The sequence below is a fragment of the Typopeltis vanoorti genome, chromosome 18 (genome assembly GCF_054136105.1).
Source record: "Typopeltis vanoorti isolate ZY-2024b chromosome 18, IOZ_Tvanoo_1.0, whole genome shotgun sequence".
In the NCBI taxonomy this organism is placed as follows: domain Eukaryota; kingdom Metazoa; phylum Arthropoda; class Arachnida; order Uropygi; family Thelyphonidae; genus Typopeltis; species Typopeltis vanoorti.
The window spans coordinates 12,816,692-12,837,366 of record NC_143566.1 but is presented as its reverse complement, the minus strand read 5'-3'; the positions used below and the strand labels follow the sequence as shown (position 1 = coordinate 12,837,366).

The window sequence follows — 20,675 nt, the reverse complement described above, 5'->3', positions numbered from 1 at the left end:
TTGTTCCTTTGAATCCTTCCACATCTTGTCTTACCTCACCATCAACGGGTCTGGCACAAATATGGGACGTGGCCTTGGATTGATACCTGTGTCTCGAGGAGTCCGATGTTATAAAGCAATCTCGAGCCAAATGCCCTAGTCCGTTACAACTATAACACCGAGGAATCTCTCGACAGTAGCCTCTTTTACCTTCTCCGTTTGAAGACAAAGGAAACTCCAACCCACATTTGGCTGACAAATCATTAAGTTTTTCCATTACCTTCTCCATTCTATCTAATAACGGTTTTTGTAACCTCTGAACTTCCTCATGTATTAGGTCAGTGATCTTGTTCTCTTATGACTCCAGAGGTTTCTGTTAATTGGAGCGATCTATCGTCAACATGCTGACTACTTGATTGAGCCACTGCATAAAAGGTTGCTGTAATTTCTCTACCTCCTTTTCAATTGGGGAGTGGATTTTGCCTGGTTTGCAGGTATCAGTAGTGAAACACTGCAAACAGTTTGGATTTTATTTCTTTCCGTACTCCCTTGCATCTTCTGACAATTCTCTTTCTTAGCTAGATTCAGGCATTTGCTCTCTTCTCCACTGCTCCTTATAGCATTCACTTGGTTCACAGTTGCAGATGGATATATATCCCCAAGGAGTTGCTCCTTCTCGATCACGGCATCATAACACTCCTTTAGATCTGCTATTCCCTTTGCATATACTGCCTCCCTCAGCTCCTGTCTCAGACCAACTCGGAAATGCTGAAAAACAGCCCACTCTAAATGGCGTTGAATGTTTACTCACACTTGGATAAAGGATTAAACTAAATTTATTATACTCTAACCAAGTGAAAAATAAACTTTAAACATCTTTCTCTAAATCCAGAGTAAATTATTAAAAAAGGGTGGGCACACCATTTGGCAACTCCTATAGGTAGAGATGACCTGCTAATGCTTCTGTCTGGTATCTCCACTTGGGCCTGGCTCCCACTGAAGAGACCTCAATAAAGGTCGAAACTAGTCTGGGTTGTGGCCTTTCCCTTAATGCATAACATTAGACATATCCACAAGGAGGTGTGTTTTGCATTATGGGAGATACTGAGATAGGAGTGTTGGTAGCTTGCTCCACCTTCGCAAGGAGTGCCCTGGTGTTGTACCACCTTACCCCAGTCCTGAAGATACTTCCAGGCGCAAACTTTGTTTGCTCACACTTGGATAAAGGATTAAACTAAATTTATTATACTCTAAATGGCGTTTTTCATCCTCAGGTATGCTCAATGAAAAAACAGGTTGCTCAGATCGCAAAACTGAGCAACCTGTTATAGTAGTCTGAGACACCTTCTTTTTCCTTCTGAACGATCTTCTGGAGTTTTCAGAGATTCGGTCCTATGCTCTTGGCCTTGGCAAATTGAGAGATAAGGATCGATTTGAATCTCTAGTAATCCATTGCCTGATTCAGGAGGGGCGAGGAGTAGAAAAAACTCTTTGCTCTTCCAGTTAACTTACTGCGAAGCAGTATAAGTAACTGGAAGTCACTCCATTGCCCTATCCTTCTGAGTTCTTTGATGAAGTCAAAGAAAGCACTCACGTCGTCGGTCTCCTCACTGGAAAACTGAGGGAAAATTTGCTGGGTTTGATACTCCTGAAAAATTCCGGGTCACTAAGCTCTGTGCTGGTTGGTAGCGACATACTTATCCTTTTTGCTTATAAAGTTTTTTTTTTTTTTTTTTTAAATTTCAAACTTTCCCTTCCAAAATTAAAATCCTTTCTTTTCTTCTCATGTGACTGACACCACTTCACTGTGTTTGATTAATTTATTCCCTTTTCCATGGATCAAACACATCCTGCCAACTGCTGCACCATTTGTTATTGTCTTGTTTTTATCTCCCCTTTGTATAATGCTATTTGATTTAGTGGTCACAACTCTTTCCTTTACCTTATTACATATGTTGGCCTCCGTCTGCTATCTTTAACCCTTATATATCCCTCAATCATCTGCCTAACATTGAGTGTATGATCTTACTGCTTACCTGACAATTTCTAAATTTTGAACCCCCCAAAAAAGGTAGAACCCCCGAGCTACCCCTGTTTCCCTGTTCTTCTTGTATTCCCTTTCTCTCTTCATCTCTCACACCACTGCTGTCTCTTCAGTACCACTCTCCAGAAGAGGATTTCAGCAGATATAATAATATCTTCTGGAATTCTAAATATTGTGCAGATTTTGCTCCGAGAAACTGCTGAGATAGAATCTTGGAGCAGTAGTAAATATGGAGAGCACTAAGTTCAGGATCCACATTGCAAAAGTGGTGGAGATGACACAGAGGATAATAGTAATCTTTTCAGGAAGGCATTGGTGCAACAATAAAGTTGCACCAACGTCTTCCTGAAATAAAGTTTTCACATAGACTGCTGAAGACCAGTACTGGTCTTCAGCAGTCTATGTGAAAACACTTGAGAGTATAGAGGTGAAGATCACATCAGGACTGGGAAATGATGAAATCAGATTAAGGAAATCTGGACTACAAACCCTGATAAATAGGCAGAAGTGATATGATAGACATATAAATGGGTGAAAAGATTTTATAGGATAGAGACAGATTAAATCTTTCATTATATGTAAGATTTCACCTATCTCTGTAAGGAAAGATTTGAGGGATTATCCACAGAATTGAGGAAGAGTAGTTAGAAGAGATCTTTTGGAAACTTTAGAAACACTGTTTGCCAAGATTTTTTCTCTCAGCAACTAGTGGGTTTTCTGAATGGATTTCCAGTGGGAGTAGTGTAAACATCTTTTGTGAGTATCCATATAACAGTTATATAATAATTTGCAAATATAACTCAAAAGATAATTGCAGTGCTGAAATGAACTTTGACATCTAATGATAAGGGTCATTTTGGCTCCTTACAAGGCGTTAATAAGACCTCATTTGGACTATTGTGTGCAAGTTTGATCTCCAGATTTTCTGTTGTGATTCTGACACAATGGAGAGAGAGTGCAAAGGAAAGTGTTAAAAATGATATCAGAATTGTGGAATACTGATTATGAATTGTAAACTGCAGACACTAGCAAACAGGAGAAAGAGGGGTGATGTGATGTGATTGAGATTTACAAACTTCTGAAAGGGTCATACAGGATTTCAGTTAATGGAATTTTTTATTTTATGGAGTGGGGGGAAAGGACAGGAGAGCATTTTTGGAAACTGAGAATGAATGCCACTAAGAAGGGAATGAGATCTAGATTTTTCTCTTGTAGAGTGGTGCACGATTGGAATGGATTGCCATGAGATGATGTGTGTGTAAAAGCAGTGTGAATGAATTCAAGAACATTATAATAGCTGGTGCGTATAGTGTTCTTGAATTTAAGAACATCATGATAGCTGGTGCATATAGTATAGTATATGGCCTGTCTCTCGATGAGTCCCTGACTCCCTGGAAGTCTCTTAATAACAATAATAATTTGTTAAACAGCCACTGTGATATCAGTTTCTTTTGACATTTTATCCTTTCTCATCTTCACTTGTATATTATGCTTAGTGGTTTGTTTTGGTGAAGCAGTTTGGCTTTTAATAAAAAGCCAAACTGCTTCCTGAATGTAGTCAAGATAGTGCAATTAATCTTATCTTAATAGTCTTCTCAGTCTGTCATTGAATCTATTTCGTGCCCTCAAGTTTGTCTGATTCAGAAATTTCACAGTGAAATTTCTGACTGAACAGTTCCACTATGAACCATCTAACTTGCCTTCAGTTAAAATGACCTTATGAAAGTTTACTATACTAAAACACATATCTCTTAATAACAATAATAATTTGTTAAACAGCCACTGTGATATCAGTTTCTTTTGACATTTTATCCTTTCTCATCTTCACTTGTATATTATGCTTAGTGGTTTGTTTTGGTGAAGCAGTTTGGCTTTTAATAAAAAGCCAAACTGCTTCCTGAATGTAGTCAAGATAGTGCAATTAATCTTATCTTAATAGTCTTCTCAGTCTGTCATTGAATCTATTTCGTGCCCTCAAGTTTGTCTGATTCAGAAATTTCACAGTGAAATTTCTGACTGAACAGTTCCACTATGAACCATCTAACTTGCCTTCAGTTAAAATGACCTTATGAAAGTTTACTATACTAAAACACATATCTCTTAATAACAATAATAATTTGTTAAACAGCCACTGTGATATCAGTTTCTTTTGACATTTTATCCTTTCTCATCTTCACTTGTATATTATGCTTAGTGGTTTGTTTTGGTGAAGCAGTTTGGCTTTTAATAAAAAGCCAAACTGCTTCCTGAATGTAGTCAAGATAGTGCAATTAATCTTATCTTAATAGTCTTCTCAGTCTGTCATTGAATCTATTTCGTGCCCTCAAGTTTGTCTGATTCAGAAATTTCACAGTGAAATTTCTGACTGAACAGTTCCACTATGAACCATCTAACTTGCCTTCAGTTAAAATGACCTTATGAAAGTTTACTATACTAAAACACATACCTCTACTCATAGACAGTAGAGGTATGTTTTTCATTCCAAATGTCATCATTTGACTGCATTATAAGAATTGCTTTACTGTTCTGTATTATTTGATAAGTAACATTTAAATCATTATTTTACTCATGTAAATATTTAAAATGCATGTTAATATCAAAATAATTGATTTTTGGATTTTATTCAGATTAGCTGTCTGGAGAGCTGAAATTATTAGATGTTACAGATTTCATACATCATGCTCATACACCAGTAAGGTAGAATTGACTTGTGCAAGATATCCAAATATAAAGAAAGGTCCTTTTAACAAGGTTAATGATTCTGATATGACTTTTTTTGAGCAGTTGTTGTGCACTAATCAAATCATAACAGAACCTGTGGACCTGGAATTTTATAATACTGATTGGTTGAAAACATGCAGAGGTAAATTTAATTGTTTATCAAAAATGACTTTTGTATCCTGCCAGCTCTTTTAATATGCATAATTTTATATTTTGTATTGGTCTTTTAGTATTGCTTTTAGTAATCAGTGCAGTTACAAAACATGTAAGAAGTGGTCAACTCTGACATACCTTAATTTTAATCCATTTAATGTTTGCTACTTTCACCAATCCATCCTTTCATCTGCAGTAGTCCACTTACCATGGTGTCTGTGGTGTGTGTGTGGGGGAGGAACACCTTATATGCAACTTTGAGGATGTCGACAACCACCTATATGAAAATACTGCATAAAAATCAACCCAGGTACTTATCAACTTACGAATATATGGGTCAAGGCTTCAAAACTGGTAGGTGACCTCCACATAGTCTCCTAAGGGATGCAGAGAACCAACAAGACCTTCTAACCTTATATCCAATCCTAACGTTCTCATGGTGCACCCTGGATGCTGATTGAATCCTCAATGATAGGCGGTAATTTGCAATTTAGCTGACCAAATTGTATCCTTTCCTTTAATGTTACGTGGTGATCAGCATTTATTTCAGTAAATTATGGAGACTACAACCATGTTAGGAATAATTACTTTAATTTTACAAAATTCTGGCCATCATATTAAGGTCATCATCTGGAGTAATACACATCAGGGGTGAATATTCATGGTGTGCTAGATGTGCGGTGCACATCCATGGAATAGCAATATCGCCAATATATTTTTGCATTTATTCCCATTCAAGATTCCTTTAATTGTTTCCTGGCTTGGCGTGATTCCTAACATTAAACACAATATACTAATGCTTCATGAAGAGGACAATTTTCAACCTGTAAACATTGCATCACATTCATGTTGTGTTAATAGCCTGGGTGTGCATTCAAAATACATGCACTTTTTTGAGCCCTCTGATTAGACTTACAGATGGTACAGTATTTTAAATTCTTAACATTCCAGTGGTTTTAAACCACCCATAAGGTGAGCACTGAGACAATAGCACCTAGAAATCAGTGACTGTGATTGGCTATTGTATCAACCAATCCAATTGAATGTTGTCATTTGTCATGAGTTGCTGTTTTTGTTTTCCAAGTTTCATTTGTTTTGCATTCGTGAAGTGCGAACTGGTGTAGTAAGCAAGTCTTTATATATAATATAGACAAGTTTTTAATATATAATTTTCCATAAATTTATAACTGTTTTTTTTTTGCCCATTTTTACAATGGGAAACAATGTTGATGATCTAATGAATATCCTGTTTTCTGTCATACATCTGCAAAAGTTTTGGCAGAAAATGGGAGCATTTATATTATAAATGATATTTGAAGGAGGTAAGCCTTGTCCTCTTCCAAATTTACTGAGCAAGCACAAAGTTGCAAAAACTGAATACATGAAAAACTTCTCTGTTTCACAATACAATACAGTAGAATGGTTAATGATGTGAAGTGTGATCAAGACTTTTGTTGGCCTTGTTTATTATTTTTCAGGGAGAAAGGTGTTTGGAACAAGCATGGATATTTCAACCTTAATTGTTTAGCAGCAGCAGTGTAAAGACATGAGCACTCCCAATCATGTGTTCAGTCCATTTTTAAATCTTAATATGTTTGAAAAAGAAAGAATTAACACTCTCATTGACAGACAAAGAAAAATTGAAGTTATCCATCATAATGAACAGGTAAAAACATAGAGACATTTTAAAAAGATTAATCGATGCTGCATGCTGTTTCAAGAGCTTCTGTAGCTCCATAGATATAGATGAAGCCCTTTGGATGAAAGACCTAGTTTGATTCCCGTCAGTGAAGTGAGGAACCTTTATCTGGTCTCTTTTGACAAAAGGTGAGTTAGCCGATCTCATACGAAGGTGGGGGGGGGGTCACTTGGAAACTTGGGTTTTTTTGTCCCCCAGAACAGGCAAACTGGTCCCATCAACACACATAGATTACAGTCATGAATATTATGCCCCAGCTATAGATCTTATTAGTCATCTATATGCCAGTCCTAAGATCAGATAAAATAGGGTGTTGGGGAAAGCAGTGGTGAACTACCCTGTAAAAAAAAAAAATTAAAAAAAAAAAAAAATCTTACCAGAAATACTTTGTGACAAGAACACTTGCCTACAAAGTTACACAAGAGTCGGATATGATTGGAAAGGATTTTCAACAGTATTTCAAGGAACTTCTTCCACAGTTCAAAATGATATCATTAACGCTATATCTGATGTGTTTAAAGATGTCATACAGCATGTTAGTTGCAACTCTTCTGGTAGAATTTAATTTCTAAAATTAGCATTTGTTAAGTGTCTGGATGATATCAAATATCTCAACTGCAATTCAAATTGATTTCAAGCTATATTCATTTTGCTTTTCATAAATTGAGCGCTTTCTGTATTCAGTGACTGTATTAGCACTCTCATAATTTACATCATTAACAGCTGTTGCACATATGTTACACATATTTTCTGGAACTGAAAATTTGAAAGCAGATGAAAGCAGACTACTGAATTCTTCAGTTAGTTGCAATGTTTACTTCTACAATAAATTGTTCTGTTTACATGCATGCAGTATAGTCTGTGGGAGAGAAGTGTTTTTCCATTAACTGCATTGTTAGAGACAACTCAAATTTACACTAATTGTCCCTAAATATAGTACACATATGTTAAATGTCTGTTTACTGTATTTAGTGATAAAGCGACTTGTTGTTCTTGCTTGTCCAGTAAAGCATCTGTTGAGGTTGGAAAGTTTTTAATGGTGTAGAGACATTTTTATTCTAGTCTTCAGAAACAACAGATGTAGTAAAAATTTTTCTATTCCTGAATGAAAATTAATACTTCTGTCTATTATAAGAAGTTGTTGATCTACAACAAAATACTAGAGAAGAGCCGCTGACACTAAAAAAAAAAAAAATAAATAATAATAAATTAAAAAAATGAATGTAGGATTCCATTCACTAAACAAAAAAAAAAATCTTAGAAAATAGACATAACATTCACAACAAATTTTATGAGGTGATTTGCTGGTTCATCAAACCACATGTATTTCTTTCTGCCATGCCTAAACAAACCAGCTGATCAACATTATTAGTTCATTGGATTAGTCTCTTCCTGTAGTTTTTAACTAAACTACTAAATGTATATCGTGGCTGTTTATTATTGGTTAGTTATTTATACTTTGCAAACAAATCTCTTTTGCTCTCGTTTTAATTTTTTTTTTTTAATTATTCCATCATACACTTATACATGTCTAGACTTTAAAGGATCACATGCTATTCACTCTAACTTATAGGACACACATATCACAAATGTTAATTATTAATAATTTGTTTGCCATTAATGAAAGTGTTTCTCCTCATACTTATTCTTTCCTTGACATGTCCCATTCTAACATGGCTTATTAAAGATGGTTCACATATTTACATATATACTCTAGTGTGGACCACTGGAGGATGTGGATCCTTGGATGAGTTGAATAAGTTCTTTAATTTTTCAGGAATACTTAATACCACCCTGAAACCTTCCCAGAAGGTTTCAGGGTGGTATTAAGTATTTCTGTAGTATGCTGTTTATTTTATCTGATATCCCTTTAATGTATGGAATGGCTACATTTTAATACACCCAATTCTCCATTTACATGGTAGATTGGTTTCAGAAAAATCCATATAAATGAAAACCACTTAAAAAAGAATATAGTGCATATGAAAAAATAGAACAATGGTTCCAGATATGAGAACCTGATACAAACAATAAGTTATTTTCAAACAAAACATATGAAAATCATTGAATAAAATACTATTTAATTTTAATAGAATATTTTTTTATTTTAAATACTTATTTAATGTATATACATATGTATCTTTCTTAAAGAAAATAGTGTGTCAGTAATACAACAAAATTCAAAAAGGCTCAAATACAGTTGTGCATATGGTTATTAGTTATTAAATTTTATTTTCCATCATTTTCTGATAGCAGCTGCATTCTTTTGTGTGAGATGGGAATTAAATCACTTCCATCACTTTGGCCATCCTGTTCATACTGCAATGACGAAACATTTTCTTCAGTAAAAGGAACTAAATTAGCACTAATGTCCAATAATTCTGAAGATTGATTTTTTTTTTATCATGAACTCAAATTAATCATTGATATCCTGTTTTGTCTAGCTCTTTCTATAATTCTTCATATTGCATGATACATGACCTCAGTTCATGTTTAAACTGTCCAGCTCGTTCAGTATTTGGATCATATGTAAGAAAAGGACTGCAATTTACTAGCCATTTGAAGCACTTCTTTAATTAACCATCATCATCATCATCATCATCTAATTCCTGCCATGTACCCTCAAGGGGTGTACAGCATATGATAGTACTACATGAAAAATTTACATTACTAATTTCCTATCTACAATTTCCCTTCAAATAAGTCAGTTACCTGTCAAGACTCCAATATTATCAGATATCAGACCTGATAACATTGGAGTCTTCTAAGGCATTTTTTACTGTATTAATCCACCTATATCTTGGTCTTCCTCTGGGTCTTTTTCCTGCCAACCTGACAGAGAATACTTGTTTTCCTAATCTTTCCTCTCCCATTCTGTTTAAGTGACCTTACCATCTGAGATTAGCTCTGCTAATGCATTCCTGGATGCTGACAATGTCAAGATCTTTCCTGATATCCTCATTTTTTAATATGATATTGCCATTGATGCCATCTGTTCATCCCCCTAATCTTTCTCAGGACTTTCATATCTTTGGTCAAGTATTTTACTTCTAACCCAGCTCTCAGATCCATAAGTTAAAATTGGATTGCACACTGTCATGTATACACCTAATTTAGTGTTTTGGCTAATTTCTCTCTTATTCCATATAAATTTATTCAGTTGACTTCCTGTCATACCAGCTTTGTTGATTCTGTTGTCTATTTCCATATTTAATTTACCATCTTTACTAAAAATCGTGCCAAAGTAGCTGAAATGTTTTACTTGTTCTATAAGTTCTCCATTCACAGTGCAATTGATATTTTCAATGCTTCTGCCTATTTTCATTGTCTTTGTTTTGTTATTGCTCACCTTCATACCATATCTATTACAACATTATTCAGTTTGTCAAGTAATATTGCAGACTTCTAGCGGATTTATTTAGAAGTATAACATCATCTGCATAAAGCAAAGAGCTGAAATTAACATCTCCAATTATGATATCAGGTTTAATATCGGCCTAGTTAGCCGAGTGGTTCGGGTTTCCGCTCTCCAGCCAAAAGGGTGTGGGTTCGAATCCTGCCGTGGGTATGGATGTTTGTGATTGTTTGTGGAAATACCAGTTGTGGTCGGTGGTAGATGGCATTGGTGTAATTGCTGTCAGTTGGTGATTGAATGGTGGAGATGGAGTTGAAGAGCAGGTGCCCTCCCTCGATGAATCCTTGGACTCCCTGGAGGTGTCAAATAATAATAATAATAATAATAATAATACCATTTTCCTTCATAATGTGATCCATATAGATAATTAATAACTGAGGAGATAATATACATCATTGTCCGACACCAGATTTAACATTAAACTACCGTCCTGTATCTCCTTTAATTCTAACTGCTGACTCATAACTCAAATAAAGACCAAGTATTGCTTGATATAATGCCCCATTGACACCATATAACTGTAGAGTTTTGAATAGCTTCTCTCTTGGCACCTTGTCATATGGCTTTTCCAGATCTACAAAACTTAAATAAAGATATTTTGTTATATTCCCATGATTTCTGAACTATTTGTCATAAAGTAAAAATCTGATCCTGGTAGCCTCTATTTGGCCTAAATCCAGCATGTTCTTCTCCGGGCTTCTCTTCCACAATCATTTTCAATTGTTTCTCAAATATACTTGCATAAATCTTATAAGGAACACTCAGTAATGAAATACTTCTGTAAATCTCACATTCAGTTTTATTTCCCTTTTATATATGGGTACTATGACAGCTCTCATCATCTACTCCTGTTGCCTTTCCACGTTTCAGGCTTTTGATGGCTTTTTCTATTTCAAGTATGGATATGTATTCCTGACTACATGCCTGTTGAGTGTTTTTTTTACCACTGTGCTATCACTGCTTGTTTCATTTATTAATTTTTTGAAGTAATTGCTCCATACTTCACGGATATCTTTTTCTCTTGTTTTCATGTCGCCTTTATCATCTCTAAGTGCATTTACAGCACTCTTTCCTCCATTTGTAGATTCTTCATCAACCTCCAGAATATCTTGTCACCTTCTTGATATTTATTTTCTATGTTCTTACCAAAGTCACCCATGACTTTTGTTTAGTCATTTTTGCAATGGGTTTAGCTTTCTTACATTTGTCTCTTTATTCTCTAAGAGCACAATCTGATTTATTTGTCAGGAACTTATGATATGCTTTCTTTTCTTTCACTGCCTCTTTAACTTCCTTTGTCCACAATGGAGTTCTTAGTTTTCTATCCTTGCTAACACCTCACTACATGTCTCTCACTGAATCAATCAATGTTTTCTTTGGGTTATGCCACTGAATCTCCAAGATTTGGTTCCTGTTCTCAAACTCTTTCATTTTTCTTGAAGAATGTTTGTGTATTTTAGTCTACAGTTCATATCTGAGAGCTGCTCAACGTTTATTCGCTTTAAAACTTTCTTACATGTTATTCTTTTCAATATGAAATTCAATTTTATCCTACTCAAGACTGAATGGTGATCACTTCCAATTTCAAATCCTCTGTACACTCTGTTTCCTGCACCAGGGAGAAAACATCACTATCAACAATAACATAGTCAACAAGACTTTTCTTATTCCTTGCCTTTTCTCTCCATGTCAATTTATGCACATTTTTATGTTGGAATATGGTGTTAGTAATAACCAGTCCATGTCCTGAGCAGATATCCAACAGATATTTGCCATTATTATTAGCTTTGCTCTTTTCTCCAAATTTTCCCAAAATATTTTTGTATGTCTCACAATCATTTCCTACTCTGCTATTTAGATCCCCAACAAGGATCAACTTTTCATTTTTCATTGTGTCAGTTGCTTTCTCTAAAGCCTCAAAAAATTCCTCCGCTTCTACCTTAGTTGAACCTTCTGTGGGACCATAAGCACAAATAAGTCATTGTCCAGTTTCTCATTCTCATATTTGTCCACATCACTGTTCAGTATTCAGTATTAGCCTAATGTTGCATACTATGGCTACTCCTTCTTTTCCTTGATTGTCGTTGCCTGAATATAACATTTTGTATATATTGCTCAGAAAGATCTCACCAGTTTTTGTCTTTTTTTTGTTTCAGTCACCCCTGTTATGTGAATCTGGTACTTATCCAATTTCTCAGCTAGCTCTATTTCATTGCCATTCAGGCTTCTTATGTTGATAGTCTTGATCTTGAACTCTGGTGATGTTGAGTTGGGGTGAGTTTTAGGATTTGTTCCAGTAACTGACTTTTCACTGTTTGCCCTGGTTCCCTGGCAAAAACAATGGGGGTTTTGTTTAACCGGGCGACTCTCCATCTGGCATGAAATTCTTTCATGTTGTACCATCATTTTATATTTTGGTTAAAGCCACTAAGAATACATAGTCGGCTAAATCCCAAATTGCCAACTCATCCTTGTCCGTTGAGTATCCAGGTTGATACCTAACTGGTGCACCACGAGAAGGTGAGGATTGGACATTAGGTGAGAATCCCTGGTCGGTTCTCTGCATTCCTTTAATCGCTATGTGGGGGTGTCCTCTGAGTTATATAGCTTTGACCCTTGAGCACCCCAAATAATCCTGCAGTGAGTGGAATCTCTTCATGACCATCACTTTTTTTTTTCTTTTTCATTGCAGGATTATTTGGGGTGCTCAAGGGTGGCCAGGCGCATTGTCTATAATGAATAGAACTTTAAGTCCAGATTTTTTTCCCCCATCAAATAATATTTAACTTCTGGAATAAAACATTGATGGAACCATTCATTAAAAATTTCTTTTGTAATCCAATCTTTTTTTGTTTACCTTCCACTGCACTGGTACCATGTTAAAATCCACACCTTTCATTGCCTTGCCCATGGTCTTAGACATGAAGTCTATTGCACAAACAAAACACAAGACATGTAATCATTTAGAATTGTAAACAATAAATGATTGTTTAGGAAACAGCTTAATTCCTTCCAAGCAGCTTTATTTAGGCTGGCCTCATATAACAGACTTACTTAACTTTGAGGAATCAGCATTGCACCCTTCTGCTTCCAGGAACTAACAGCAAGTGAATATAATGGATTATCTGTTGACTTAACTTCAGGGAATAATCGTAATTACCAAAATTGATTTTTTTGTTGTCACCACAGTTGTCTATATTCTGTAGCATAGAGTAATCCCTGATATTTAAAACATCGAGGGAGTTTCCCAAAATTCAAGTTTAAGTACATATGTACCGTTCTAGGAAATGATAATCATAATGGAAATACCCTATTTAACAGAACTGAATTCAAACAGAAATTTTAAAAATAAGCACCATTTGAACCATGTTAAATCAAAATATGTTGTGTAAAAATAGAATTGCTTTTGTTTTCTAAACCGTGTTATTCATAATTATGTAAAAAGAGAATTAGCTGGATAGTTTTTGTTTTTAAGTGGAGTTTTGTGAAGAATTTTGTTGATACTATTTTTGCATAGCCATTTTTCAGGAAAATATTGCTTATAATTTTAATTCATGTTTAACTGCTTGTTTACTGGAGCAAATCTTAAAAAATGAAGTTATGAAATTAATTTAATGTCCTAATTTTTAGTGTGTATGTATTGGCCAGTGTTATTTTGCTCTTATTCTCGTTCTTACATTTTTTTACTTTATTTATTTTATTTTATACTGTTAACTTAATTTTCTTATATGTTCTGTATACTGTTTATTCTTATCACTATCTTGTTGTACTCATCTTTTGTTCCCGTATACAACCTTCTAAAATTTAGACATGCTACGCTTATTCTACTCTCTACTAAATTCTTTCCCCGTTATTAACAAACAGTCCTATTGGCCTCTCTATAGTTTAACTACACAACATTCTGAAAGAGTACACCTGATAAGCATTAACAAAATTTATATTATAACTGCACCAGCTAATACCTAAGATAGATGGGACTCTTACCCAGGATGGCTCTCTCAGAATGATACATGATGATTAGACTAAAATAAACTTTGTATCTCCGTTCACTAATCTCTTTTGTACAGTCGTGGCTCACTCTGTTTATTCATACACATGGGTTCATCCCACTAAGTTCGTCTACATTTTATGAGCAGCTGTTTGAATTCATGAATTAAGAATCAGGTCAGGCAGGTACTTAAAAAAACAAGTTTAATAAATTTGAGAAATTATACAAGTAAGCCTTGCTAACATATTATCTGAAATATTCTCAAGTAAGGTCCTAGGTTCAATACTAATTTAACTAAACACACAAATAAACTTGCTTAGACCACTAATAGAAGTAACTTAACATTATTTCTTTGGCAACTATCACTCTTTCTACACTCACGTGGTCATTAGTTATATTACTTTACACATTACTATTAGCTCATACAGAAATAAAACTGGCCTTGTTGGGCAGACAATTCTCAAATAAATGGGCCTGAGCCAAATCTTAGATAGTTCTTAGAGTTCCATATAATAGTCCATTTCACAAATTTTCTTAGGGGATCACTTTCTTTTATAACTGGAATTCACAATACAAAAGTCTACTTTACCGTCCCTGATTAGATGCTATGTCTTCCTTCTTGCCTTGTCTGGTCATCAAGGCTTCCTCACTCTGCTTTTCATCTGATTACCTTTGATCAGCTATATGGATAGAATCTCGACAGGAAAGAAAGGATGTGGCACGGGAATATCGTCAGATCGGACGGCATCTGCTTGGGTCCTCCGTTGCACGACAATGCACAGCTATCCTAGTCCAAGGAAATAGCTTGGCCCATTTCAAACGCTGTGACAGATGAACCAATGCCTTCCACGGCCATCCAGGAACTTCTCCGACGGAGCGGACTGGACCTATGTCCGAGAGAGGTCAGGAACCAGGAACCCCCCCCCCCCCCCAAAAAAGGGCCGTGAATGGGGTTTGCATGGCCTTTTTGTTTTCTTTCTCTTCTTGGTGTTTCTCGGCCATCGCGATGCCCGCCAGCGCGGTTGCGTGGATTTACATCATTGTATTCAGCTCCCTCTATTACATCGCACGTGCACTTGTTTTGCTCTTCTTGGAAAGCGCTTTAGTTTCTCTTTCCAGTAACTACCTTCCCCCCTTTTTGTATGCGTAACACAGGACGGTTAAAGGTGATGCTTGAATTCTGGCTCACTTTGCTCTTCTTGGAAAGCGCTTTAGTTTCTCTTTCCAGTAACTACCTTCCCCCCCTTTTTGTATGCATAACACAGGACGGTTAAAGGTGACTCTTGAATTCTGGCTCACAGGCTTAGCTACTTTAGTATGAAATGGGGTTCTTAAGTAGATTTAACAGTTTACATTGATTTCTATATCTGGCCCACATGCATTACAGATTATGTCTAACAAACATTTTTATACAATTTTGTACAATTTCTTGCTCTTAAATTTGATTTATATACATAAGTTATCTTTCTAATCTATTGCCAACATTCCACATTCTCTGCCTAAGTTAAATTAAAGTTGTGTCCTGAATAATACGTGTTAAAGCATTTCTTAGTTTATTCAAGACACAACACCAGTATGTTTAGTCTTACAGTAAACAGTGGAAGGAAGATGTGTGACAAGTGCATCTAGAAAAGGAAGTGTGTTTTTCAATTTCAGTTGTGAATTGTATGCTTTTGCATTGTTTGTTTATTTGACTGAGTTAAGTGCCTAATGACTAGCAGCCATGACACCAGATGATGAAAACATGGTCAAGTATGTAAGTCAGATTTTGGGTTTTAAAGTAAAGGAATCTAGAGCATGTTGCTCACAAGCTTCCATATGAAAGTTAGCAATTGATGTGGGGCAGGGGTATTACAGTGAGCCCATGGCTGTGCTTTCTTGTTGCAGGTCTTAGGGCAAAATGTTCTATAAGGAACACAAGACTAAAGGACATTTAAATTTGATCAGAGTATCAGAAGATCTGATATTATAGCTAAGATGGCATCTCTGCTTCTGGTTGGAGAGAGTGACCATGCTGTTTAGACTTGGAAGATGAATAGACATGCAGAAGTATCAGAGAGAAAGAAACATATATGGAATCATAAGGCAGGTAATTATAATAGTCTGGAAATGTAGGTTTTAATACTAGAGAGAGAGAGAGAGAGATAGGGCAGATTCGAGTTTTAGAAGTCCAAGAAGATATAGTTTCAAATACAGACTCTCGATGCCAATAAAGCTGGGGGCGACTGGATGGGATTTTTCCAAGTGTTTTGAGAGAATGCGCTAAAGAACTGACAGCTCCATTGACCTGGGTTTTCAATGAGTCAGGCCGCAGGAAAGGTGCCGAAGGAGTGGAAGGAGGATAAGATAGTGCCTTCACATGAGAGTGGTAGCAGACTGGAAGTGTCAAACTATAGACCAGTTTGTATTTCATCAGTAGTTTTTAAGATCTTTTTGAAAAATTAATGAGGGATCATATACAGCATTAATAGGTGGATGAGGGTAATGTTATCTGAGAGTCAGCATGGATTTGTTAAGATGCCGCTCTTGTTTTAGTAATATGATTGCCTTTTAAAATAAAGTGACGAGACCATTTGATGATGAAAGGCATATTCTGTCCCTTTTTGATTTTACAAAGGCATTTGACAGGGTACAACATGATAAGCTGATATTTAGGTTGCAGCACTCTGTATATCTGTTGGAGGATCTGTACTGGATCAAGTTGGAGAGGCAAGCAATCTTGGGGTGATTATTAATAGAAACCTTGAATTCGGGGTTTAGATGACAAGTTAGTGAACTGGATTTGGAATTGGCTATCTAATTAGGTATCAGAAAGTTGTATATGATCGAGTGGTATCAAGGAAGCGAAAGGTAACAAATGGGGGGGGGGGCATTGCAGGCTCAGTACTGGGACCCGTATTGTTTAACCTTTATATCAGTGACATTGTTAGTGGATTGCAGGGGTTCAGTTATTTGCAGATGTGAAGCTGGGAAGGATTATTAGTAATAGCTTAGATGTGGTAGTCCTGCAAGAGGATTTGAATAAACTGGATTGGTGGGCATATGAATGGGGGTGTCGGTTTAATTCAGCTCAATGTCAAGTCTTGAAGTTTGGGATACATCTATGGGAGGCTTCATACTCTGTTTGAGGATCTGTACTGGATCACGTTGGAAAGGTAAACGATCTGGGGATGATTATTAATAGAAACCTTGAATTCAGGGAACATATTGCAAAGGTGGTGAAGGTAACCCAGAGGATTGTTGCAATACTGAGAAGGATGCTGACCTGCAGAAATAAGAGTTGTCTTTTCATCGTATAAAGTCCTGATCAGACCACACCTTGACTATTGTGGGCAAATTTGGTCCCCAGGATTTGATGGGGATAAATTAACTGTGGAAAAAGTGCAGAGACAGATAAAAGATGATATTACGACTATACAGTATTGGATATGAGGACAGGCTGTTACAACCCTGTAACTACCTGTTGAGATGTACCTACAGGATTGACACTGGAAAGTTCTTTTGTTTAGTGGAACAGAGAGAGAGAGAGAGAAGAAGTGTGGACAAGAGGTCATCCCTGGAACTTACAAAAGGAAGTTGTGAGCAAAAGGGTAAGGAGTTGGTTTCTTTGTATGGATAGTGGGTGAAGTGTGTAATGCAGTTCCTGATAGATAGAATGGTCAATGAGTTCAAAGAGTGGTATGATTGACTTTGTGTTTTAGAGGATGGCCTTCCATGATGAGTCTTATTACTCAATGGAGGAGGCCTGAATCATAATGATTATAAGTATTTTGCCACACAAAATAACCAGAATGTGATACATGGGCAAAGAGCACAGTGATATCTGATGGGAATTTGTCCTGTAAAAGAAGAATTGTGTCACTGATTGGGATATTTGTGAAAAGCGCAGAGACATCAAAACTGACTAATAAATCACTTTTTTTTTCAAGTGTGATGTCCTTAATTTTGTTCATAATGTGTTGTGTTGAAAGTTTTTTCACTTGGTTATATTATAACTTAAAGATGCCAAAAAATTATATTTTTGGTTTCATCCTTTACCAAGTGTAAGCAAATAAAGGTTGTGCGTGAAGTTACTTCATAACTGGCTACTTGTATATAGAGGCTGATGACTTCACATCAATTGCCTTAGTACCATAATGCACTGCACATATCCTTATGGACATGTATATCCTTATGGATCATGTATAATGCTATGCATTATTGGAAGGACCGTTACTCAGACTGGTTTCAACCTTCATTGAGGTCTCATCACTGGGAGTCAGACCCAGAAGTGATACCAAGGTTGAAATAATGCAGATTTCCATATACAAGAATTAAGAAATATACAAAATTAAAGAAATATTTCCATATACAAGTAGTCAAAGGGTGTCACACCTTATTCCTAAAATACTCTGGATTGGATATAGATGTTGAAAGATTTTTCACTTGGTTATACTATAAATTAAAGATGACAAGAAATTGTATTCTTAGTTTAATCCTTTACTAAGTATGAATAAACAAAGTTTACATGTGAAGTCACTTCATAACTGGTTATATTATAACTTTTTTATTATATTATATTTATATTATAACTGGGCTACTTGTATATACAGGCTCTCCAATCCAGAGTATTTTAAGAATATGGTGCGACATCTTTTGATTACTTGTGTATGGAAATATGACTTCTGGGTCTGACTCCCACTGACGAGACTACACTAAAGATCGAAACCAGTCTTGATAGTGGGCCTTCCCATAATGCATAGCATTATACATGCCATAAGGTGTGTGTTGCATCATGGGATACTAAGGCAACTGATGTGAAGTCATTAGCCTCTATATCTCTATATACAAGTAGCCCAGTCGCGAAGTAATTCACTCACGAAGTTTGTTTGCTTGCACTTGGTAAAGTATGAAACCAAGAATATAATTTCGTAGCATCTTTAAATTAAAGTGCTGTATGTTTTTCATACAGGAGGGAGAATGACTTACAATCTCTTCGAGTGTTGATACTGCTAGTTTCTTGGCTGTCCTTAATTGAATATGTCTACTATATCCTCAGTGTTTATCATTCTCCTATTATCATTGATCAGCATCATTATTATTATGACACCTCCAGGGAGTCCAAAGAGTCATCAAGGGAGGGCACCTACTCTACAACTCTGTCTCCACCTACCCCCTACGATGAACTGCAACTACACGAATGCCACCCCCCCCCACCACTAGTATTTTTGCAGACATACACGTATGCATTTGTAAACATACATGCTACCTCATTTCTGTTTCTATAACAAATCTTTCTCCCACTTCTTGGATATGATTCACCCCCCCCTCCAGTGATGGTACTGGCCCTTTTCATTCTTCCTCTTTTTCTTTGCTTTTCTTTCATATTCTTTGCTCTACTTCTCCTGAGTCTTTTTCACTATTCTTTTTTCCAGACCACTATCACTGGGATCCAATGCCCTGCCGTCGTGTTTGCCATGTGGAAATCTGGAAAGGGGGATCCTGGTAGTCTTGCACTACTTTGGCAAGACGGGCGGTCCTGGATGGCCCAGCCAGGATCAATCACAAAGATCCATGCCCACAGTGGGATTCGAACCCACAGCCTATTGGTTGGAGAGTAGATATGCTAACCACTCGGCCAACCAGGCTGGCAATCATCCTTCCATAATCATTCTTTCTTTCTTCTACTGACCACACATCAAAAAAACTCCCTAGGATTTCTTTTAGCTTCATTTGCTAACTGCTGCTCATACTGCATTTTTGCTACCCTTATTAAGCAAGTCAGCAATGCCTTTTCTTCCAGATTTCATGCTTCGCCTCTTTGATCATCCATTTTACACGAACCCTTATTTAATCTCCCGACACTTGGAATACTCTCACTCATTTCCTCTGTCAGTTAATTCCTGAGCAGGGACCAAGAGCATTGATTTCCATCCCATCCAGTTCATTATTCCATGATGTTGCTGCAGGCCACCTCCTGAGTTTGTCATAATCTGCCTTATAGTCTTATATAACTGCCTTATATAACCTTTTCTCACAAAAGTCCTGATGTGGCTGGCCATCACCCAAGTGATCACTTCATGGTCACTATCATCAATTGGAGGAAGATGTGACACTTAATTTACAATATCTTCTGATGAAATAATCAAATCCAAGACCCTCGATCCACATGTATCCTCTGTTACATACTGGTTAATTTAATTGTCCCTCAAAAACTCAAGAAATTCATTCTGTATGGTTCTAAATGCTGCTTCTTCATTCCAGTCTATATGACCATAATTGAAATTACCCATAATGATTATCCTTTTCTTATTAGCCAGATAAATTTGCCCTAACATTTCCTTCTCACTGCCTTCCACATTACCTGAAACACCCTCTTAAACATTACATCCTGTCCACCTTCACACCACACTGCTTCAAAACCACTGTCACTATTTTCTCCTTGCATCTGCATGCTAGATGAGCACAACTTCTCTGCCATCATCAATGGCATGCTTCTTCCCTTTTTGCCTTATCTCTTCATGTCCCTCCATCTCTATTCCTGTCAGAATGCCATCCTTGTTCAACTATGTCTCACCTATTCCAATAATTTACGAATGAACTTTATCAGTGTTACAATTTCATTCCCTTTTTATTCAAATACTTCTAGCATTTGTAAACATATACACTACCTCGTTTCTGTTTCTATAACAAATCT

The 20,675-nt window shown here is 36.3% G+C and overlaps 1 protein-coding gene across 2 annotated transcripts in view; it reads left to right on the top strand.

Moving 5' to 3' along the window:
* Positions 1 to 20,675, top strand: part of LOC150096493 (D-2-hydroxyglutarate dehydrogenase, mitochondrial-like) — a 311,482-nt gene that overhangs the window by 41,918 nt on the left and 248,889 nt on the right. For both annotated transcript variants that reach the window (XM_090408145.1, XM_090408144.1), the window contains exon 2: positions 4,651 to 4,886. In XM_090408145.1, coding sequence (XP_090264271.1) covers positions 4,651 to 4,886 — 236 coding nt within the window. The remainder of the gene's footprint in view (positions 1 to 4,650; positions 4,887 to 20,675) is intronic.